The sequence below is a fragment of the Schistocerca gregaria genome, chromosome 3, assembly GCF_023897955.1.
Source record: "Schistocerca gregaria isolate iqSchGreg1 chromosome 3, iqSchGreg1.2, whole genome shotgun sequence".
Lineage (NCBI taxonomy): Eukaryota > Metazoa > Arthropoda > Insecta > Orthoptera > Acrididae > Schistocerca > Schistocerca gregaria.
In genome coordinates, this window is record NC_064922.1 from 752992264 (window position 1) to 753018334 (window position 26071).

The window sequence follows — 26071 nt, forward strand, 5'->3', positions numbered from 1 at the left end:
TTGATTTAAATTAGTGCCCACTCAGAGGCAATGTCTGTAATTCCTTTGCGTCTTAATTCATAGTGGCTCATGGTGTCTGTTCTACTGGACATGTGCAAAAGAAATGACACAACATATGTATAATCAGGCAAACACAGCCAAGAGCTCTTTAGTGTGGATCCACACAAGTCTCAAACTCTTCTGGGAATCGGAAAAATGCTGCAGGTAATGAGAATAATGGGTAAAGGAAAGTAAATTTGTAGTGTGTGAATAAGTTGAGAATTTGGTTCTGTCAGGAGTAGTGCAGTTGCACTGATCATTGTGTCCAGATAGCTTAGTGATCAGAGCACTGCCTAGTACTCAGGAGACCTGGGTTTGAATCCAGGTGCTGTACAAATTTTCAACTTTCCTCATTTATTTAAATGAATGCTCACTCACAGCCAATGTCTGTAATTCCTTTGCGTCTTAGAATTTGTATTAGTTAAACTGCCTTTATCTGTGACCGTGGCTGGTTGTGCAGTACTCCCGTACAATTCTTCAACAATAGTGCACGAGCAAAATAATTGCTTTTCTGCTTAGTCAGTAGACTTGAAGTTATCATTGACGAATTAATTTATTACCAGCCTTGGGTATAAAACAAGGATCTCTCTAGACTATAGTAAGATGTTTTTCAAAAGACTTCATATTAGGAAATGACTTATTACAGGTTGAAGATTGATATTCTCCTCCATTGTTAATTTGTGTTCAAGGAATCTTCCATCTGGTGTATTCTATGAAACTGCGGTTGGTGATTGTCTCACTGACGCACCTGCACTGAAGTCAGCCCAACAAATAGCTGAAACAGAAGATACAAAAATACTCTTAGAGGCACGTGTTGTCTACAGTAGAAAAGGAAAAATATGGCTTTGCAGAATAACACCTTACACAAAATTTGTCAATTTACAAGGTTGAATGAAAAGTATTGCATCCACCTTCACTAATTGGGTTTGGATGGGAATATTTTAATAAATCAAACACAGAAATAATCCTTAGAATGTGACCCCTAATTACCAATATTCACTTTTCCACATAATCACCAGCCTGTTAGATACATTTCTGCCAACGATGAACAAGTTTTCTGAAGCCGTCATTGAAGAAGTCAACACTCTGTTTCCACAACCAGTCTCACAGTTCTCTCAGCATCTTCATCAGAAGTATAATGATGTCCCCGCAGATTGTCTTTAATTATTGGGAACAGATGGAAGCCAGATGGTGCTAAATCTCGACTGTATGGAGGATGCCGTACGGTGCTGAGATTCAGTCTCTGAAGTTCTGCTGTGGTGGCACGTAAAGTGTGTGGTTTGGCATTGTCATGCTTTCGGACCCTTGTTAGCCGTCGTTTGAGTTCACAGTGTTGTGATGTAATGCTCTGAATTTGTTGTTGTTCCACAATCAAGGAAATCAACATGGATAACACCATCTGCGTCCTCCCTGCGGGTCCGGGGAGGCCCAAGGTATTCTTGCCTGTCACAAGAGGCGACTAAAAGGAGTATACACTATGACATGTCCGAAAGAACAGATACCATCGGTGAACATGCAGCTCGTTAGAATGATGCGAATGCACAAAAAGTGCTCGAACTCTTACGGGAATCGGCAACGCACTGCAAGTAATGAGTATAATGGGCGGGGGTACTACGAATGTAGTGTGGGACAATACGTTGAGTGTGTGGGTTTCGCGGGAGGTGTGCCAGACATAAACCCTTGCAGTCGCGCTATCCTCTGTGTCCTCAGTGGCTCAGATGGCTATAGCGTCTGCCATGTAAGCAGGAGATCCCGGTTTCGAGTCCCGGTCGGGGCACACATTTTCATCTGTCCCTGTTGACGTATGTCAACACTTGTAAGCAGCTAAGGATGTTCATTTCATTGTAATTTGACTAAAAGGAGTCTCACACATTTTAGCCTTTATGTGATGGTCCCCTGTAATGTTTGACCTCCATTTTTCGAAATTTTCCCGAAGAGCGAGCAAATTGGGGAAGGGCGCCTTATGTGGTGCATCGTGTCCATCGTGCATTGATACCCTTAGCTCACTTTCTCATCATTGCATTGCAGTCTCGCCCATTCTCTATCTCTTGGGCGAGGACACCTTCCTAGGTGCGTTTTCCACCATGCACTATGCAGTGTCACTTTCTGCGCTAACGATGACCATGGACATTTTTGCACCTCACATCAAGCACGGTAGCTAGTCCGTTGTGGTGGGGCCGCCATGTACCTTGTTGGTTGTAGCCCCCTGCTTTGCTGATGTGTGCACTGTCAACTCCCCACGTATGCCAACGAGTACATGCCCGTCACCCTGGGGCATCGGGACCACCGGCAATGGCCTTCCTGCCACGTGGCCTTTGCTGCAGCTGGGTGGTGCCCTTGGGGAGGGCCCTGGTCCAAGTGGATGGCATCAGGGCAGATGACATGCCATGAAGTGTAATGCATCATCTCTTGCTGGTGGTCCACCGCCAGCAGTCTCTAAGCAGGCAAAGTCTAACTTTAATGCTAAGAAATATGACCCCAAGTCGTCCCTCTCCCTGGCCACATCTTGTGAGGAATGCCAGGCTAAGGATGGCAGTGAAGCTTATTTGCCCCAATACCTTATATCTGAGAGTTTATGGGGGAAGCCTCCGTTTTTTGTGGAGCATTTGGAGAACAAGTTTGGGGAGGTGGAGGGCTTGTCCAAAATGCGCTCTGGGTCAGATTTGATAAAAACAGCATCCTCTGCCCAGTCACTGGCATTACTCACTTGTTACTAGTTGGAGGATGTTTCTGTTGCCATCGCCCCTCATAAGAGCTTAAATATGGCCCAGGGTATTATATTCCACAGGGACCTTCTTTTGCAGTCTGACGCAGAGCTGCGCGCCAATTTAGAGCAACAAGGTGTTAATTTCATGCGGCGCATCCATTGGGATCTGAGGGATAATCAGGTTGCCACTGGTGCCTTCGTCTTGGCCTTCGAGGGTGACACATTGCCCGAAAGCTCAAAGTGATGGTCTACTGCTGTGATGTCAAGCCATATATTCCTCCCCTGATGCAGTGCTTTAAGTGCTGGAAGTTCGGCCATATGTTTTCCCACTGTACTTCCAGCTCCACCTGTCGACATTGTGGACATCCATCACATCCCCCAATACTGCATGTCTCCTGCCTCCCATCTGTGTCAACTGTGGAGAGCATCATTCACTTTGCTCGCCAGACTGCAGGATTTTACAGAAAGAGAGGAAAATCATGGAGTGGTCAGAGTGACCTACACGGAGGCTAAGAGAAAATATGAGCCCCTACATCCTGTGGACCACCTCATACGCCGCCGCTACAAGAACAGTTGTAGCCACATCAGTTCTGCGAGTTCCAGTCACCTATCAGAGCAAGAAGGCTACATCTGCCCCCTTGATGGTGGAGGGCACTTACCTCCCTGTTCCTCCCACACCACGTACCTTAGGAGCAACACCCCGCCAGCCATCAGGGATTTCAGTCCCCACTTCTGAGCCAGAGAAACATAAGGCTTCTTTGGCGCTTCTCACTAGAAAGGGGTCCCTTGGATCACTCCCTTCCCCAGGTTTCTGCTAGTGGGAAAGATGACACCCGTTAGCGGCTGAAGAGCCTAAAAGCAGCTGGTTGTAGGGCTTCACACTCATTCTCTGTTCCGGATTCTGATTCAGTGAAGTCTTCCCAGCCAGGGAAACCCAAGGAACAGTGCGAGAAATCGAAAAAGAAGACCCCTAAGAACAAGGAACTTGGGGTGGCACTCGCACCACCGCTACCCACAACTTCTGTGTGGTAGGATGGGGTGGAGCTTCTGGCATCTGCTGAGGAATAGTATCTTGCTGGACCATCAGACACAATGGATACGGACTGCTGTGCCTCATTTAATGTTCCATGCCTTCCCAGCCTCACAATATCATCATCCTCCAGTGGAATTGTGGCGGTTTTTTCCACCGTCTGGCTGAGCTATGGCAACAGTTAAGCTTTACACCTGCTTTCTACATTGCCCTCCAGGGAATGTAGTTCATGGCAATGCGGACCCCTGCTCTCCGCGGCTATAAGGGGTATTACAGGAACCATAGCGGCTATAATCAAGTGTCAGGTGGTGTTTGCGTTTATGTTCAAAACTCAGTCTGTAGTGAATCTGTACCCCTTCAAACTCCTCTTACAGCAGTGGCTGTCAGAATACAGAATATCTTCCTCCAGATGGTACAGTACTCCTGAATGTATTAGCTGCACTGATTGGTTATCTCCATAAACCTTTCCTATTTTTGGGAGATTTTGATGCCCATAACCTCTTGTGGGGTGACAGCAGGCAAAGATGTCAAACTTTACTGTCTCAGTTCGACCTCTGCCTCTTAAATACTGGTGCCGCCACACATTTCAGTGTGGTTCAAGGTAGTTACTCAGTTTGCAGCCCAGGACTTCTCCCATCTATCCACTGAAGAGCACATGATGACCTGTGTGGTAGTGGCCACTTATCTTCCTGTCACTGCCCTGGTGTCAGGCCCATGGACGGCTGCCCAGATGGGCTTTAAACAAGGCGAACTGGGAAGCATTCACCTCTGATGTCACTATTGAAACTCCGCCGCACGGTAACATCGATGTGATGGTTGAGTGGGTTACTACCACAATCGCTTGTGCGCTAGAAAACACGATCCCTTGCTCTTTAGGGTGCCCGCGGCGAGAGACAGTCCCTTGGTGGTTGCCGGAAGTCACTGAGACAATTACAGTGTGTTGGCAAACTCTGCAGTGTCATAAGCGACACCCTTCCCTAGAGCATCTGATAGCCTTTAAGCGGCTCCGTGCCCATGTATGCCAGCATATAAAACAGAAACAGGTCTTGGAAGAGGTACATATCGACCATTTGGTTCACTACACGCCACAGTGAATCCTATAAAGCCCCATTTACAGATTGGAAGCTCCTCGGCGCACTTGCACATTGCCCTGACACAGCTCCCGGGCTGGATTGGATCCACAGTCAGATGATTAAACATCTATTGTCTGACTACAAGCACCATCTCCTCGTCATCTTCAACCAGTGCTGGTGCCTACAGGTAGCCATCCACAAGGCGCAGTCACGGGCTCCCGCCCACAGCTTCCAGTTTACAGCTGCTAAGTCGTCTAATGCATGCACTTTCGTCAGCGTCGTACCATTTATTCGGAACCAGAACTTTACCTTCATGACAATCCACTCACTGTAGTGGAGACATATTGATTCTTAGGACTGGTTTTCAACACCTGATTGACTTGGCTTCCTCACTTTCGTCAGCTTAAGCGGAAGTGCTGGCAGCACCTCAGTGCCCTCCGCTGTCTGTGCAACACCAACTGGGATGCAGATCGCTCTACTCTGCTGCAGTTCTACAAACCCCTCATTCAATCCCGCCTTGAGAATGATTTAGCGGCACCCTCAGCATTGCGTGTACTCGACACAGTGCTCCATTGTGGTGTTCGCCTAGTACAGGAGCTATTAGGTGGAGGGTGGAGTCCCTCCATTGCACGTTAGGCGTGCACAACTTCTTGCCAGTTACATTGCACACATTCATAGTTCTCCTTCACATCCGAATTACCGTCTCTTTTTTTTCCACCCATGACAGTTCATCTCCCACTTCGGCAGCCTAGATCAGGGTTAATGATTGCAGTTCACGTGTGATCCCTTCTGTCTGAACTGGTGTCCTTCCCTTTACCACCTCCCATCCAGGTCCATCCGCATGCACCTCCATGGTGTACACCTAGGCCACAGATTCGTCTGGACTTTTCACATGACCCTAAGGACTCAGTTACTCCTGCCACTCTCCACTGTCACTTCCTTTCGGTTCTTCACATGTTCTAGGGCTCTGAAGTGGTTTACACCAACAGCTCGATGGCTGATGGTCATTATGTCCACAGAGGCCATTTTTAACAGCATTCCTTGCACAATGGCTGCAGTTTAGTCACTGCAGAGCTGGTGGTCATCTTGTGCACTTCAGTATATCTGTTCATGCACCAGGGCATTCTTTCTTCTGTATACTAACTCCTTGAGCAGCATACAAGCTACCGACCAGTGCTACCCTCACCATTCATTGGTAGCGTTCATCCAGGAGTCCATCTATGCCCTGGACTGGTCCCATTGTTCGGTGGTGTTTGTGTGGACCCCAGAACACGTCGGCATGACTCTTGACAGGAGGCCAAGAAGAAATATGATTATTTCCATCCTGATCATGTGACAGTGACATTTCTACAGCTACATGCCACCATACAGTGGTTGGCAGAGGGTACCTTGTGCTGCTACTTGTCATTTCCACTCCTGTTCCACTCACTTATCAAGGAGAGAAAAATTCATGTCCAAAAGCCTCCATAAGAGCCCTAGTTTTTTGTATTTTAATTTCATGGTCCTTGCGCAAAGTGTACATTGGTGGCAGTCAGCTTCAACTGCTGGTTCTCTAAATTTTCTAAATAGTGTTACTCAAAAAGAACTTTGCCTTCCCTCCAGATTCCTATTTGAGTTCCTGAAGCATATTTGTAAAACAGGGTGTCCCACATAAAACCAGTACACCTCATGCCCAAGATTCAAATAATAATGAAAAAAGAATAGATGATAATAATGTTAAAACATGCAGTTACCTGAATGAAATTTTCACTCTGCAGTGGAGTGTGTAGTGATATGAAACTTCATGGCAGATTAAAATTTTGCGCCAGACCAAGACTAGACTTCCCGAGTTTGAGGCTTGGGCCTGCACACAGTTTTAATCTGCACGAAGTTTCATTCAGTTACGTCATTATAAGAGAAGCTGAAGGTGGTGACCTTGGGCATCCAGGCATCGCTGACTTCGTGCGATGACATTACCAGCAGCATGCTGTAATTCTGCAGGTGTGGTGGTGTCAGTTTCTTTAGTAATGTTCTGTTTAAGATTGTCCATTGCGTGAGGATTGTCACCACACACTTTGCTTTCTATGTCCTACATAAATAAAAATCAATTGGTGTTTAGTCCAGGTCCTAAGGGGTCAGAGGCCTCTTCTGACAAATCTATTTTCAGGGAACATGTTAGTGAGTGGGCCACACTAATTGGATGTGTGAGTGATTGCTCCATCTTGTTGGATTACTGCATGCAGCTTCTCTGCATCTGTTAATTGTACGTAGAAAGAGTCAAAGACCTCTATATATCTGGCACTCTTTAATGTAAACTGAAAAATATGGGGCCAATAATGTGAATGCAGACAACATACACCAAACACCTATCTTCTCTGAGTAGAGAGGTTCTTCAACAGAATGTGTGGATTGTCCTACAAACACTGTCTGTAATTCTAGGAGTTTGCATAACCTGACAAATGAAGCCAGGCATCATGTGATGTGAAGTAAAGCAAGAGGTCAACCAACCATTATCAGTTGATATTAACCGGCAGTTATAATAATGAATTCTCTTTTCCCTGGTCTTCAAATTTCAACTCTTGCACCACACTCACACAATAGGCTTTTAATTCCAAATCTTTCAGTACACAATGTATGAGAAACATCAATGTGCTGTGATGACTTCCTTACCAAGTTGTGGGTACTTCTCGTAATGTAACACTCTACCGTATCAATTCACTGTTCTAAGCAAACTGCCACATTTCTGTAATAGCTAAACAATATGAGCAAATCACAACAACTGACACACAGCTGCACTCAACTTTCCAATATAATGCAGTGTAGCCAACTTTTAAGGCAGTGCTGTCACTTCAGTAGCAATTCGGTTGAAGATGACTAACTGGTACATGAGAACACCCCGTATTTGCTTGCTGATCGAATCTATCCGTAATAAATCTAGCAATCTGCTCCAAACTGCTTTGATGTATTCCTTTAATCCAACCTGGTGGGGATCACAGATAATTAAACAGTACCCAAGAATGAAAAATGTCAAATCAGAAACACCTTCAGCCATCAATATTTTTAATTTTATTTTATTATGCCACCAGTTTCGAAGTTCTCTATGCCAAAATTGGTAGCAAAATAAAGTAAAATTGGAAATACAAATGGCTCAAGGTGCTTTTGATTTTTCATTTTAAGTTGAACAGCTGAGGTCCCAAAAACATGCTGTATAAAGATGGACTTCCAGGTACTCAAGAATGGGTTGCTCTTGTGTGTTATATAACATCTTCTTTATAGATAACCTACACATCCATGACATTCTCCCAATAAAACGAAGTTGAGTATTTGCGTTCCCTAGTACCAACCTGATGTCACTCAATTTCATATCACTTTTCATGCCTATATATTCAATCTAATTGGCTGTAATTCTACGCCTACTAATGCTGTATGCAAACATCGCAGGACTCTTTTTTTTTCCACTCATTCGCATTTTTCTACATTTAGAGCAAAGAGCCATTCATTGCACCAACAAGAAATTCTGCCCAAGTCATCTTGGATATGACTACAGTCACCCTACAATATCTTCCCGCACGAAAGTGTCATCAACTAACAGCCATAAATTGCTGTTCACCCTGGCCACCAGATCATGTATGTACGTATATATAGAATAGAAGCAGTCCTATCACACTTCCGTGGGACACTCTTGGCGATACTCTTGTCTCTGATGAACACTCACCATTGAGAACCACATACTGGCTTCTCTTACTTAAAAAGTCTTTGAGTCACTGACATATCTGCGACCCGAATTGTATGCCTGGACCCTTGCCAACAATCTGCAGTGGGGCACCGTGTCAAATGCTTTCCGGAAATCTAGAAAATGGAATCTGCCTGTTGGCTTCCATCAGTTCTTTGTAGGATATTGTGAAAAAAAGGCCAAGCTCAGTTTCAAATGAGTGATGCTTTCTAGATCCTTGGTGATTTGTGAACAAAAGATTTTGTGTCTCAAGGAAATTTTTTATGTTCAAAGTGTTAAAGAATTCTGCAGTTAGCCTATTATGTTAAGGGTATTGCTCTGTACTTTTGCGAGTCCATTTTTTAACTGTCTTATATACAGGTGTCACCTGCACTGTTTCCCAGTCCCTTGGGACTTTTCGCTGTTCAAAAGATTTATGATAAAAGCTGACTAAGGGGCCAATGCCACAGAGTACTCTCTGTAAAACCAAATTGAGATTCCATCTGGACTTGGTGACTTATTTGTTTTCAACTCTTTCAGTTGCTACTCATGCCACAGATGCCAATTTCTGCGCCCTCCTAGCTGGAGTCTCTGTGGTTGTCAAATGACAGTATGGCTGTCTTCTGTTGCCATCCCAGGGTGGCTGACAAGTGACTGGACAGAAGCCTTCGACTCACTTAGCGATTTAATGTATGAGCAGAATTTTCTCAGGTTCTCAGCAAGATTTTTTTGCTATGGTATGACAATAGAAGTTGATGTAGCTTCATGCATTGTTCTTCTTACAGACATGCAAACTTCTATTAACTTTTGTCCAACATTTGTGCGCTCTTTTTTTGAACTGAGAATGTAACAAGCTCTACTTCCTCAGCATTTTCTGAATTTGATTATTAAACAAAGAAGGGTCCTTTACATTTTTAATCCACTTACTTTGCACATATGTTTCCAGAGCATGACTGTCAATCAGTTCAAACTTTGCCCATAATCCTTGTATGTCTGTTGTACTGGAGTTGAATGATGGACATGCATTGTCTAAGTGATATGCAAACAACTCCTTATCTTTTTTTTTCTAGAATTAATACTTTCTTAGTCTTCTTGAGGGATTTACTAACTTTAGTAACCATTGTCGCTAGAGCATGATTACCTCCCAGTTTCTATGCTATAAGGTCAGCCTGTTTGTAGGTACAAAGTCTGAAATAGTTCCATTGTGTGTGGGTTGCCTAACTAGATGTTCACAGCCATTATCGAAATTGTTCAGAAGTACTTCCACAAGACTCTTTGCCCACATGTAGTGAAGCCATTGACATTCCAGCCTGTGTCTGGTAAGTTAAACTCACCTCCAAAGAATATTGCACGGTCTCAGTATCTCTGCTATACTGACAGTAAACTTTCCTAGGATGACTCTAAACTTGTCACTTCAGAATCAGGTGGCCAGTAAAAACATCCAACAATTAGCTTCATTTCTCCTAGACCTGTTATACACGTCTGTATAATTTCGCTGTCACACTCAAATTCAACCTCATTAGAGACAATATTTTTGTTAATTGCACTGAACACACCCCCTCTTATGGTGTATAATCTGTCTTTCCATTGTACATTCTGTAAATTGCTAAATATCTCTGAGGTTTCTACTTTGTTTCAGTCACCTCTTGGTCTCAAGATTAATTTGAGTGCGAGAAGTTTCCCGGAGAGAATTCATTATGGCCTTTATGACCACTACCTCAGTATCCGTCACCTGGGTATCCACCCAAATGGGCACTCAACATTGCTGATACAGATACCTTTACCTCTGGTGTCACTCGCCCCTCCCCCTCTCTGCTCTCCCCCTCTCCCCCTCTCCCCCTCCCCCCTCCCCCCCTCCCCCTCTCCCCCTCCCCCTCTCCCCCTCCCCCTCCCCCTCTCCCCCTCCCCCTCTCCCCCTCTCCCTCTCCCCCTCCCCCCCTCCCCCTCCCCCCCTCCCCCTCTCCCCCTCTCCCTCTCCCCCTCCCCCTCCCCCCCTCCCCCTCCCCCCTCCCCCTCTCCCCCTCCCCCTCTCCCCCTCCCCCTCTCCTCCTCCCCCTGTCCCTCTCCCCCTCCCCCTCTCCCCCTCGCCCTCCCCCCTCCCCCTCTCCCCCTCCCCCTCTCCCCCTCCCCCTAACCCCCCTTCCCCCTAACCCCCCCTCCCCCTTCCCCTCTCCCCCTCCCCTCTCCCCGTCCCCCTCCCCCCCTCTCCCTCCCCCCTCTCCCTCCCCCCTCCCCCTCCCCCTACCCCCCTCGCCCTCTCCCCCTCCCCCTCTCCCGCTTCCCCTCCCCCTCTCCCCTCCCCCTCTCTCCTCTCCCCTCTCCCCCCTCCCCCTCCCCCTCCCCCTCTCCCCCACTCCCCCTGGATACAAGAGAATGGGGCCCAACAATGCCCTGTATTGAGTTTGCCTCTTCTTCTAGTGGCTATCAATGATCTAGCTGCAGCTAAGAGGTCAACAGTGGCACACCCTCTGAATGCTGATGATTTTTACTTTTACTATTGCTACTTGACTCTAGGTGTTGCTGAACACTGACTGCAGGATGCACCCATTGCTATCAGTTTTTTGCTGCCAACACATGCATCATGCACTAGTCACCATCATGCTGTCCATCTACAACCAGAATTCTATCTTGGTGACGATTTGCTCAATGTGGTGGAGTGTCATTGTTTTTTGAGACTGCCCATTGATGCCCAATTAATGTGGCCTCTCCACCTTCACCAACTTAGGCAGAGGTGCTGGTCACACCGTAATATTCTTTGCTGCCTCAGTAACATCAACTGGGGTGCATATCGCTCTACGCTTCTGAAGCTTTAGAAAGCTCTTATTCTGTCCTGGCCTGATTATGGCCATCTGTCATATGGCTTGGTGTTGCCTTCAGCATTGCAGATGCTGGACTCGATACATCATAGTAGGGTTCAGTTTCAGAGAGGTGCCTTTCAGACTAGCCCTTTGACCAGCTTACACTTGTAGACTGGGGTCCCTCCACTACAAATCAGAAGCCAGTTATGCAATACCCACTCAGTCCTACCCTGAGCATCTGAACTACTGTATTCTTTTTCTTGGTAGTGTAACAGAGGCCCAGGACCAGATGGTGGTACCTGGCTATTAAAATGTGAATTTAATTTTTCCACGCTGAAAATTTTCTGAATTTTCCAGCATTAAATTATGCTCCATTATTGGATAGTGTTTTGCTGGGATTCCCTAATCGTAATAGCGGTCCCGTGGGTTGGATATCGCTAAACAGGTTGTAGATTTTTGCATCGGATATAATGTTACTAGCTTAGACCATCTTTCAGTCACTAAAAGAACACATGCCTTGCTCGTTGGCCCCCCTAGGCCGATGTGGTTCGTTCACAAAATCTGAGTGCTTCTGGTATTACTGTATATAAATAATATAAATCCACTAATTCTGTGCTTATCTCATGTCTGACATATTCAAAGTATAAGCAAGCATTACTACCTGTATATTTTGTAAAAGCACTCACATCTTCATTGTTATGCAATGTAGATTGTACCTCAACTTATGGAGCAGTGGTATAAGTTATTTACCATTGGGTTACAGCAGGTAATAACTTATTAGTACTAGTAACAGACATTAGTAATGTGTCAGTAGTTACTGATTATGGTAAACTTTCAATGGTAAACTTTCAATGGTAACAGAAGTTATTAACGTATTAAGCAGTAAATCTCTATTAAATTCAAGTTCTCCACTGCCAGTGGTTTCCCCACTAGCTTCTACTTTCTCCGCCGGCCGCGGTGGTCTAGCGGTTTTAGGCGCTCAGTCCGGAACCGCACGACTGCTAGGGTCACAGGTTCGGACCCTGCCTCAGGCATGGATGTGTGTGGTGTCCTTAGGTTATTTAGGTTTAAGTAGTTCTAAGTTCTAGGGGACTTATGACCACAGCAGTTGCACCCCATAGTGCTCAGAGCCATATACTTTCTCCAGTTGTGGTTTCATTTTATTTGTAAATAATGTAAATATGTTTATGTTCTTAATCACGACTTGTTCTAAAGTGTTTTTTTTTTCTATTTCTATTAATTCTGTTTGTAATATTTGGTCATTATTCACTGGAGTCTTCTTTATTGGAATAATAATGTATACATTTTAAATATTGCTAAGTTTTCTTCATTAAAATTTAAATGACCACCTAAACTGTGTATCTATTTAAATCCAAATTCCATTTTTTCCTAATTTATCAATCTTACCATAGTTGGGAAGTGAACCTGCTTATTGAAGTGTCTACGTTGTCTAGTATGGTTTCCATTGTATCTAGTCTAGTTTCAATTTGTGAAAGTATTATTGTTCAGAGTACCAAAGTTGTTGTATTTGAGCAAGTCTATGGTCTGTATTGACAAAGTTGGTTAGTATTGTCTACATATTTGCTTCCATTGTCATATTGTCTCCTATCAAAGCCATGTTCTTTGATAAAACAGTGAAAAATGAATGGGGTAGGTACGGCATGTAATAATCTACCTGCCTATTATTGTATGTCTTGAAGTTATGTAACTGCAACTGACAAAAAATTTCTGCCATAAAAGTCTGTTTGACTACAAAATACTATTAGTTAATTTGTTCATTAAATTTGGTTTTCACCCACTGGATTGTACTGCTATTGCCAAATGCTCACTGCATGGTAGTGTTGGTTGTAACTCTTGTGGCTGGTGTTGCTGCATGCTGGAAATGACACCTTTCAGCAGTTCACTGAACTGCAGCTGAGTTGCCAACTTGTGCTCAGTCATTCAGAATATAAACTCTGTTGAGTTGAACTGATATTGATTTACAATATCCTTGTGTGTAGTATCTGTGACATAGCATTAGTTCTTTTCGTATGTGCTTCGTTATTTGTTTGAACCACTCGGATTAGTATTGAATGGACCCAGTACTGCTTATATGTTCAACTTCTTTCAATAAATCATTGTGAATTGTTAGTATGTTGTGACAGATTATGTGTTATTCACCCTTAATGTAACTTTCAGGTGAATTGTAAACATAAAATAAACTGTATAATTCTTCTTCAAAGGTAGTATGTCATTTTTCTTGATGTTTATGTGCTGTCACTTGATATTTTAATGTTCTGTAGTTGCTTCTCTTGAATACCATGTACTAGTGTCACTACAAAAAGTTAAGACTGCTGATCTTTTCCATTTAAATATTCTCGTATGCTGTTCTTGTTTATTATTTCTTGGTGATAAGGACCAGTTGTATTAATCTTGAAGTATAATTTCTTGGTAGTTGTGAAGTATTTGTAATCTAAAGCTGCTAATCATCTTGTGGTTTGGGCTCTCCATCTATGAATAACAACTGGAATCTACATCCATTTGAACTTATTTACTGTGTTCATCTCTTGGTCTACTTACGCAAATCTCACTGTCTACTGAAAATGACATGACATTTATGTGAACACCAATTGAAGCAGTTTTGTGTATCCAAAGTTGGCTTTTTGCTTCTGTTTTGGCTGTTCAAACTGTACACTGCAATTGAATTTGAATTGTGTACATCAACATTAATGACACGTCATGTAAATGATATGAAGAGAATAAAAAGTATCATTGAGAAGAGTAATGAGTGAATATTATTATAAAAGAAGACATAAGATACAGCTGAATAGCTACAATTGCTTTCACGATAATCTCAAAGTGAAGACTTCTTTTTTACTCTATTGAAGTGTAGTTGACATGGGCATTTGACTGCCCTTTGACATACAATACTGATCTATATGCATTGTGGCCATAATGTTTTCCTAACTTTGTCTGGATAGGTCTGTTAGCACCAGCTCTCATCCCCTATGACAGTTCTGTGATATAGGTCTTAGTCACAAATGTCAGTGAAATGTCCAACAGTTCCCATTTTGCATTTTGTTTCAGCAAATTTGTATGGTATACTATAGGAACAGAGCTCCTGCTTTACAGCATATTTGTTAGTGATTTCATTGACACTTCTGTAGCTGATGCTCATCACTCCATCAATAGTGTGCACAGTCATTAATGTGCTAACATCTGTTGCAACTTCTTGGTTTAGTTCATTTTTATGCTTCTTGACAGTCACGCTAATCCCTGTCCTTTTGAATAGCATGGCTTGTGTCTGTATACATGCATCAACACCAGTACCACCATAACTCTCTTTCACAATTTTGGATGTATTTGATGAACATTGAGGTGACAAAAGTCATGGATAGCGATATGGACTTATACAGATAACGGTGGCATCATGTACATGAGGAATAAAAGGGCAGTGCATAGGTGAGCCTGTCATTTGTGCTCATGTGATTCATGTGAAAAAGTTGATTATGGCCACACTATAGAAATAAATAACTTTGAGAGCAGAATGGTAGTTGCATGGGACATTCCATTTTTAGCAATAATTAGGGAAATCAAGATTCCACAATCTGCAGTGGCAAGTGTGTGCCACGAATACTAAATTTCAGGCCTTACTCTCACCTTGGACTACACAGTGACCGATGGCTTCATTTACTGGCCAAGAGCAGCGGTTATTGCATAGAGTTGTCACTGTTAACAGACAAGCGAGTGAAATAACTATAGAAATCAACATGGGGGGCACAACAAACATACCTGTTAGGACAGTGCAACATAATTTGGTATCTGGGCTCTTGATTGTATTGGTGGGACCCTAGATGACCGGAAAAGTTGGTAAGAGCTGATGATAGGGTTAGTGCAACCCCCACAAAGTTGTGGACCCAAGTCGCTAACAAGGCACTGTGCAAGCTTGTGGTGGTGCAATAATTGTGTGGATTGTTCTTACGGGGAATGGATTGAGTTCTCTGAATTTTTGGCAATTTGGAAACCATTTGCAGCCATTCATGGATGTTATGTTCCCAAACAACAAAGGAATTTTTATGGATGACAGTGCACCATTTCACTGGGCCACAATTGTTCGCAGTTGCTTTGAAGAACGTTCTGGACAGTGAATAATCTGGCTACTAAGAATGCTCAACATGGATCCCATCAAACATTTATGAGACACAATTGAGAGGTCAGTTCATGCACAAAACCCTGCACTGGCAACAAATTCGCAGTTGTGTAGAGGCAGCATGGCTCAGTATTTCTGAAGGGGATTTCCAATGACTTGTTGAATCTATGCCGTGTTGGGTTGCTGCAATACACTGAGAAAAAGAGAACTGGCACAATATTAGGTGATATCCCATGACTCTGGTCACTTCATTGTATATCTGTTGCTCCATCTCAGTATGACTTTATTCTTCACAAAAATTGTATTAACTGCTCATAAAAGGCAAATCTGCGTAGCTTGATGTGTTCAACGGCATGGCATTTCTCACTATGTAACCTCATGTATTAAGCACACACCTTTAATAAGAAAAATTCCAAGGGAGTGTAATTGGCATGTTAGTGGATGTCCAGAGTGTGAACTACGCCAGAATATGGTGTATTGGTTTTTTGTTGATGTGATAAAAATTGTTGAATAGAACAACAAATGTGGTAAAAATATTGTTTCCTTAGAAGCTGGTAAAGTCGTGTAGTTCAAATGCTTACAAATTTCATCATGCACCTCAATATCAGTACAGCATTGTTTGTCTGAAATCATTGTGTGCAATGCTGTGTATGGTGTTTCAGGGGCACTACTTCTTTATTATAATAATATATCAGAGCACAGTCTAAATAACCTACAACTGCAATTTAAAAATGTGTGTTCATTGATTTATATATGCCCATTTATCTTTTGCTCAAAAGGACAACGAGGCTGGCTTCATTTCCCGATTATCTCCTTATACATTTGAAGAAGTTTACTCTGCGTGATGATTGGGTACCTATCAAACTGGATGTAGCTGTGGAAATGCCAGATACAATAGATCTTGCTGCACTTCGTGGTGGTGGCCCGCAGCCAGATGAAGAACCTTTACCAGAAGCACCAGCCACCATAGAAATGCCTCCTCTGGATGAAAATCTGATTTCACAGCTTGTAGACATGGGTTTCCCACCTGAAGCCTGCAAACGTGCTGTCTATTTTACTGATGGTGCTGGTTTGGATCAGGCTACAAACTGGTTGATGAGTCACATAGGAGATTCAGATTTTTCGGATCCATTTGTTCCTCTGGGTACCAGTTCTGGACCAAATAAAGGTTAGTATATTAAAGTTAACTTGTCTAAATATCATTTCCTCTCTCTCTCTCTCTCTCTCTCTCTCTCTCTCTCTCACACACACACACACACACACACACACACACACACACACACACACACACACACACACACTTACTCACTGCGATGTCAGTCTTGCTACAACAAGATTGCATAGTGATTTTACATTCTTTTTTTAAGAACTTCATTTATAAATCGTTCAATATATATTACAAATACAAAATATAAGGTGTTTAGAAATCCCCATTACAAACTTGTAGGGCTGGTAGAGGGGAGTGAGTAGATAATATTTTGAAAATCTTTGGAAAAAACGACATTTTGTCAATGGAGTGAGCGATTGATTATTTTGTAAAAATTGTTTGTTTATTTATAGACACAATCTCATTCTTAGGACACAGATATAACCGGTTTTGGCCATACAATGACCATCTTCAGATTCTAAAACAATACAGAAAAAATTTATATTAAAACCTAAGAATAAGTGCAATATTTAACAAGGCTTATTAGTAAGCTAACTGAATTTATGCGAAATACATAGTTCATACCTAAAGATGGAATGCACTGAATACAAGTTCATGTGTTGTCAAACTAGCTGTAAAATGTAAAACACTGGTCTTATATAGATAAAAAAAATTTGTTAGATTTTGAATTGGAACTGATAACTGGAAACATACCATTTCCATGCTACAGATATTTGAAAACATGTTGGTAACACAGCCACTTTTACAAGTACTTCTTTAGACACCCAACCCAGTGTATCACATGTTTTACAGTTCTACTCATTAATAGGCAAAGAAATTGATTGTGTACTCATTGATGGGTTCTCTTCAATGTATGCAGTAAGACCTCTTCCAGTTCTGCTGTTTGGTGTCTCCTTGGAGCACCACAGTTACTCCTGATGATGGTGAAGGTACCCTTTCTCAAAGCCATTGCATAACTATGGCAAAAAAGGTATGAGGTGGAGTTAGATGTTGTGAAGAACAATCTTGACAAAGGTGACAAGCATCTCTTCCATTGCCATGAGATTCGCCATTCAGAAGGATCATGTCGGTTTATTCTGCAACTGAGTACTCAACCATATTGTTCTAAGTCTCACAGACACACGATGAGGCTCAAACCATGTCAGATGCCAAATGATATCAGCCAATCCGACATACCCCTCCTCCTCCCAAAGAATACCCTGTTGCATACCTACCTAGCAGACACGTTTTCAAATGGCTGCACCTCAGAAACAGTTCCTGTTCAAAATATTGTGTACTCCTTCCCCTCTACAAGAACATCTTGTAAATCTAGATCTCTTATCCAGTCCTCAGATCTTGGTGTTACCAAATGCAGTTCATTGAGTTGGCAAGGAAATTTGTGTAATGAACACCCTTCAACCAGGTGCTGCAAAGTTTGCACAACTGCACAGTTTCACACTGGGGAATTTTCGAAATCCCATTTGTACAAACAAGCACATTCATACCCTGCATGGAATCAATGCCGAGCAATTCATTGTATAATGAGAAGATCAAATCCGATCAGTAATAATGTGAGAATTTTCCCGCGGAAACTTCTACCAATCCTCTTTCAGTTCTCGACACACATCATACCTGTATATAAGAGCCACATCTTGCGTTGGCCAGGGTGGTTTTCTAGATTTGTCTGCTAGCAGGTACATTTTGTATCTGATTATACAGAAATGAGTTGTGATTAGTAGTACACTTTTGGGACACTCTTAGAGCTGCTGCTGCTTCTTGTGTGATAGTGGAGCAATATTACGTAATACAGTCTATTACCAGGGTTCAGACTGAGAAACAAAGTTAATTGGCAGCATTTCATTGAGATTTAATGAAGTATGTATTTGTTGTCATACCATTAACAATAGTATGTTGAAACATCTTATTTCTAATTCTGTTTTACTTTGTTAGCTTAGTGTCGGGTAAGCAAAAGTGTTAGAGGATTTTGTAGAGGAGCTATTGCTCAGGTTTAGAAAAATAGTTGATCAAGCACTCGATAGATGTGTTCCTAGTGTAATGTGTCGTGATGTGGAGAACACTCCATGGTATATAATCAGTTTGAATCATCATAAGGAAACTTCAGAAGAAACAGTAATTACTGCGTAATAGGTGTACACTAAGTATAGTGCTGAAGATAGAGAAATGCTGAATGAAAAGCTTTTGGCTATCAGGAGAGCAATGTATGAAGCCTCCAATAACTACCATAGCAGAACCTTATTGAAAAGTCTTTTGCAAATAAAAAGAAAACCTGGTGATATGAGAGGTCTGTCTGTGTCACAAAAGTTTGTGTCCTGACACTCATGGATGACACAGAAATTGGAAATTCACAGTGTTGAACTCAGTTTTCAAATTTTCCTTTACAGAAGAAGATGCAAGAGTAAAAGCCCCGTTCAGTTCTTGCAGCACTGCAAAGATGACTGATGTAGATACTACTTTCAATAGTGCTGAGGAACACCTGAAATCACTAAACTGAAACTATTATGTAGAGCCTCATGGCTTTCCTGTCAGATTATGTAGAGCCTCATGGCTTTCCTGTCAGATTATGTATAGACTTTGTAGCTGAGTTAGCCCTTATCTTAACTATAACACTCCACAGATTCTCCAAAAAAAATCTGTGCTCAGTCATAGAAAGATACCACAGGCCACACCTATCTGCGGAAAGGGTAGAAGTAGTAATTGACAACACTACAGACAAATATAATTGAAATACATTTGTTGTGGAATCTTTTAACATAATCAATAGTGCCTTATTTAATAAAGGAGTGTCCTCTTCAAACTGCTGTCAGTTATTGTTTATTTTGGTTTACTTTGTGTGTTGCTTCTGGGTTAACTTCATTTGAAATAGACATATTGTAGTACTGACGAGAGAGAATTGGGCACAAGAAGTTTGCTGGAGCTGTTCACCATACTCAAGATCTGTGGATAGAATGCCAAGGGATCATACAGTCACTAGTAATTGTATCCTCACATTCTTCACATTTAGGCATGTGAAGTAAAAATTTATCATGCTATAATTATATGGCTAAATTAATCTTTATTTTTCTCAGGTAAAAGTAACTTTGAACCTAACGAAGAATTCTGTACAATGATTATGTCCATGGGATTCACCCGTTCACAAGCCGTAAAAGCACTACAAGCAACAGACAACAATGTTGAGCGTGCAGCAGATTGGATCTTCACTCACCAGGCTGAGCTGGATGCAGAGGAGGACACACCACCAACAGCCTCATCATCAGAACCGCAGTTCCGTGATGGTGACAGCAGTAAGTTTAATACAAGCTGTAATTTTTTTAACTGAGGATCATACAGTGTAAGAGCTGGGTAAAAAGTACCCACATAGAATAATTCTTTAGTAAAACTTTGATGTGTGCCTCATAAAACAGAATGTTCATATTTGCAGTTTAGTAGACGGAATCGTAGAAAGCAGTGAGAAAATGTTCACAACTCTCCAGTACTTAGAGGATGGAGGATGTTGTTTTTGTGTGTGTGTGACTGCTATTTCTTCCACTGTCATTTATCCTAATCTGGGAGGGAAGTTTTATAGCATAGTCTATGGTAAAAAAAAGAATGCAAACTTGTGCTGAAATAAATATATCAAAAGCTGAAAGCAAATTGAAGTTTGTGTATTTGCTTAATTAGTTGTGATAACCACATCTATGTCTCTCACGAGACAGGAACCCACGTGTTGTGCACAGCAGTCAGTTTGATTACAGGTTCCAGTGCAATGTTGAGAAACAGCTATATTGTGTACACACATGATTGATTGTTTGATAGGCTGAAGAGATTTCATGTTTTAATTAGAGCCGTTGAAAGTAAAGAAACTATATTTTAATTTTTTCATAGGGAAGCTGTATTCATGGTGTATATGGGGACAAGAAAAAAAATTTCCGGATTTTTCCCGGACTTGCCGGTTAAAAATACACCTATTCCCGGGTGAAAACACACTTTTTCCATTTTAAGTGACAGTACATTTTCCCTTGGAACCGCAAAACTTACCAATCCTTTGAATGTTTACATGGGTGTTGAATTTCCCGGCACTTAAGAAAACGAAACTCAGGAAAAAGACACTTTTGGAAATATCTTTGGTGTGCAGCAACATATATACTGTGTCTTTTCGTATTGTGAAAGTGTACATTGGAATTCCAGCAAACACTGCATGTTACTTTCCAAAGCATTGAAGTCGAGATTGTGATGCGCTTTTGTAAGCCAGTCATTGCTCATGTCACGTGACCTCGGCAGCCGATAATAATGAGTGTATGGCATTGGTGGCTGGGAGACCCCTCACAGGGCGGTTCGGCCGCTTCTCCACAAGTTCTTTAACGCCACTACGGCGACTTAAAAGTGAATGGGGATGAAATGATGATGAAAGACACACAACACCCAGTCATCTCGAGGCAGAGAAAATCCCTGTCCCCGCCAGGAATAGAACCCGGGACACAGTGCGCGGGAAGTGAGAATGCTACCTCAAGACGACGAGCTGTGGACTCATCAGCCGATGACAGCAGATATTCAGAGTATAGGACATGTGATGTAGTCATCCAACAGCAACATCACTGTTTCTACGGGCAAGTCGCTGAAGTGGCGTCAAATCGAAAGACTTGCACCCAGCAAACGATCTACCTGACGGGAGCCCTAGTCACACGACATCATCTCTGTTACGTAGCATGAACACAGAAACTGGGAAAGTTAATAGTTTCAATGAATATACATAATGCTGCTACAAGAAACAAATGTGTCAGTAAAATTTTTAATAATGGACATAAATGTCTGATCTTCAGGCTTTGAAATTCTTCTAAGTGGCTCGTCATCAAAGATTTGATTTTTAAATGAGAGTCTAATGCTGTGTAATTTAAGAAATTTATGGTACATTCTCGTACATAGTTCAACTTACATAAAAGGATATTTACTTTGAAAGTAACGCTTTTCAAACCACCATTCGCAATATTTTCTTGCGACTTGTTAGAAATAGGTTCGTTTCAGCAGTTGCCAGAGAGCGCAGATACCAGGTGACATCGTGCTTGCGCAGCTACCAAGCCCATATATTAGTATGTGTAGAACATTAAAAGATCATACATCATGTCATAAAAGAAGCAAGACAAACACTTGGTTACAAATAGATTAACTGCCTCTGCAGAAAAGGTTAATGAAAGTCAAATTTCTTCAGCAAACAGACAAAAATAAATTCATTGTTCTACAAGGCTTGCTGTCAGAAAGGTAGAAATAAAATAAAATCTGAAACTAATAACATATTTCAGCCTTCCGTAAATATATGAATGTATTTTAATTCACTAGATAGCTCTCGCCCACAGATATCCATTTTGTTTCCATTCAATGTGAGATTAAGCGAAGGGGAAACAGCGAAATCACTAAATTTAAATGAGGGTCACGTAGAGAGTACCCGCTATAACTCAGACTGCTCTGCGCATGAGCCCCAGACATTTGCGAACTGGATCAATACTGAAAAAAAAAAAATTGGTTTTTCAACATGTTGTTTGGTCTTAAGTGTTCCAAAGTGTAGTGCCACGCCTCTTCATACAGCATTCTTCTATCACGTCACCTTATTTCGCTCGGTGTAATTGAAACATGTATATTTTGTAATGGATGCCATCAAACTATATTCAGGACAGTGGTAATTTAAATGTCCTGTCGTGCCTCTCCTGCTCCCAGTCGGCCGGTTTGACATCCTGCCCCTCTTAAAAATACTCACAATTAATACTGGATGGGATTATTTGTAACTGGGAGAACAAGAACTCTTCAGAAAATGTGCACTCTTTTTTTTTTTGCCTATTAGCTAATAACTTGCTGTTTTATGTGACATGAAATTAAATATAGGATACATAAAACCAGTAAAGACAAGAGACCAGCAATACAGTACCCATATCTTCAATCCTTAGCTCCTAGCATTTTTTTTTCTCTCTAATCTTGCGCTACAGCTATACAAGGCATGCTTTGTTTCACAGAAAGCAATCTATTACCTCATCAACGTTTGTCAAATGTTTTGCTACATGGAAAAATTGAAATGTCGTCGTCTAATACTCTAAAAGCTGTTAATACAAATAGTACTCAAGACTAGTGTGGTTTCTTGATCTGATTATGCCCCTTTGTCACTGTCTGCTAGATAAAACAAGAGGCCTTTCTAATATTACAACAATTGTAACACACATCAAATAAATGAAACTGTTTTGACGCAAATGGTCATTTTTATAACACGACAGAATATAATTCATGAAGTACCAATATCGAATGCCTACGAGGCCTACTACAGGCAAAAAGCTTTCTGTTAGGAAATAGTTTCACATTTCATTCACATGCTCCGGTTTCTCAAGTATGAGATCGAAAAGTAGTAATAAGAAATGTTTATATAAATTTGGAATCATCATATTCTTCCATAATTTGTGTGATGTCCTCCTTTCTTCTCCTCCCTCATTCTAGCAAACAATCTTGTCATCACTAATTCTGTAACTATTCCTGCCATTGTCAAAACTTATTTCAATTCATTTTCTCGGATACAACTTCTTTCTTGTCTGTTATTCCTGCTAGTCATTTATTTCCACTCTGGCAGTCCGAATCTATGCATATCGCTAGTAATTATAACAACGATTGGCATTCATCCATTCGGCTTTACTCTGATCAGCTCGTATAGCCCCGTCCCCCTTTGTTTGCGGAAAGTTTTTTTCTAGATGCGACGAGGATTCCCCTGACAGAGACATCATGTACACTATGCAAGTGTTCAAAAATCAACTTATGATTCATTCAGAAATCAACTTAAAATGTGTTCAAAAACCAAGAGGGATGCATTTCAAAATAATATGAATAATCGATAGAATATGAATTTGGCACCCCCTTTTCCCGGTAGCATCTAGCTGCTTGCTGCGACTACTTGCACAGCAAACAACCACATTCCTGTAGCCAGAAGCGGGAGACTCAACTGCGCATGTGCATTAGCCTGCCCGTAACTGCTAAAACAAATCTAATGTAAACAGTTGTGACTTCATGCTCATAGGAAGAAATTTGTTGTTAAGAAGCATTGTGTAGTCTTTCTAAATACTTTGATACATTTTGCTGTTGGCAGATGCTTGCATGAGCATCGTGTGTCGTTGTTGTATATGGTGCATTCCCTTTGCAATTTAAGTTATTTTCATTTTTTTCTCTCGTTTGTTTTATTGTTGAAGTATTATTCTACAGTAGCGGGATACAGTAATATCCTTTGTTAGAGTAATGGTTCTTACCAGTAAAAAATACCGAAATTTAACTGAAAAATGAAATAATGAAAAATTCCTGGGTTTTTTCCAGTTTTCTCCTGAATGAAAAAATTCCCGGTTGTCCTGGATGGTATACACCCTGTGTATTGTTCAACAATGGTGCTCTGTACTAATTACCTTGGTTGATTCTCAGTGCTTCATGATCATAGTGCACTTTGATGATTTCTGTAGCCATAAGGGTGGATACCATTAAAATGTTTTTTCATTATTCGTTGCCCCTGCGGTTGCACAAAAAACTGCCTAGAGTGAATTGATAAACCTCGAAATGGTCACATACAGTGTGGAATGACTGTACCAATGTTAGGTCGGCTTTTGCGTGCTTTTCAATAACAATATTTTTGTGATGAAATATAGGAAGTACGTCTGTGATGTAGTGTGAAAATCACAGTTCAAGCAGTAAAGCATTAAATTTTAAATTGGTTGTGGGGGTGTTTTGAATAACAAGACGTTGTATGCTATGAAGTCCCAAAAGTTCCAAATAACACTAGTATGTAAAAAAACTATGGGCCATTAAGCATTATCAAAAAACACTGCTCACAATGCTTAATGGAACATGACTATGGTGTATTGATCAATAATTTCGGTCTGGGTATGTTACCAAATTACACCTTTTCTTTCACAAATTATGTACACAACAAAATGTTCTTACATCTTTGTTCGTTTATATAAAAAGAACTGAAATGTCATTCATCCTGCCATCCTGAATGCTTTTGATAGGATTTCGGCAACTTGTAATTTGTGTGCCCTCCATAAATGTTTCACTGCCTACATTGGAGGCCACCCTGTGTTATTCATACCCTTCTTGATAGTATGTGGAGAATCTGTGGTGGAAGAGGATGACCACCACACAGGCTTGATGGGTTTTAGGCCAGTCACTCCATTACTTAGATGTCCAGGTTTCACAAGACATTGTTGGTGATGTCTGCTATGTGAGCTCTGGCATTGTTGTGCATGAGAAGAAATTCAGGGCCACCACCATATGTGGCAGCCACCAAATGGCTGCCTGGCAGTAAGGTGATTAAGGATGATGAGATCCTTGCAGCTGTCAACACCAATGCCTTCCGCACTATCACAAACCTTGGACTGAATGTCAATTTCATGGACAATGTGTAGTAGGTACCATAGCATCACCACACAGGAACACAGCTATCACCTTGCATCAGATGAAATCTGAACTAGTCTGTGAATAGCCTGTTTCATCAGTTACAATTTTGTCAGTTGATATGGGAATGGCAGAACTGAAGGTGAGTTGCAAGATGTCTTGTCATGTGGGATGCTTGAACAGTGTTTCTGGGTCATAAGGTTCTTTCTCGTAACCTGTTCCTTAAGCCTGTGGCACACGGACTGTGTTGTCGAACGTTAACTTTGAGCATGCCAAATTCAACGTGCTGCTGAATGCTCAGGAACGATGTAGCTTGTGCATATGGTACGTGGGCTCTAAGGTGGTATACTCAATCACAACACACTCCAGCAGCAGTTGAGGGATTTTTGTGGTTCATAAATCACACTGTTTACTCATTGGGCCTGCGTAAAATTCCCACATTAGCTCTATTCAAATGCACATTTCCTCCATCGTCCACAAAATGGAAAGTACCATGTCCAATCAATAACGACACAGGCTTATAAAAGTTCCATTACAAACAGTGCGGTACAAATGTGGGATACTTCTCCGCATAAGGATACAAAATAATGTTTATTATTTCATCATTCCCACATTTTAGTAAAACCCCAAGGTCAGTCTTACTTGATCACTGTTCCTACCAGTAGCAAAATATCTTTATAGAAGTAGCGCAAGCTGTCTAGTAGATTAAGCCAATCGAACTAAGTCACCCCTCATAAAAAGGTGAACTTATATTTACATAATATCAAATATTATAGTGTATACTTATATTATACTAATAATAAAATATCAGAACCTAATAAAAACGCGAATGTTAGGAAAAAAATTTTGGGGGTGTCAAAACGCGAACCACTGCCACGACAAACAATTCACTACAAAATGGTGATTCTTCTCATTACGCTAAGCCAACAACACACCCTTTCCTGCTAATCATAGTATGTTAGCACTTGCTGAAAACCTTAGTCATAGATATGTTACTAATTGAAATTTAATTATAACAAGTTGTACCAAGAACAATGCGTTTTGGGATCATCAG

General features: G+C 41.5%; 1 protein-coding gene across 1 annotated transcript in view; it reads left to right on the top strand.

Annotated features, from left to right (window-relative positions):
* Positions 1–26071, top strand: part of LOC126353922 (ubiquitin carboxyl-terminal hydrolase 5) — a 163823-nt gene that overhangs the window by 120942 nt on the left and 16810 nt on the right. The window contains exons 12-13 of the mRNA XM_050003165.1: positions 16247–16635; positions 19701–19916. Coding sequence (XP_049859122.1) covers positions 16247–16635; positions 19701–19916 — 605 coding nt within the window. The remainder of the gene's footprint in view (positions 1–16246; positions 16636–19700; positions 19917–26071) is intronic.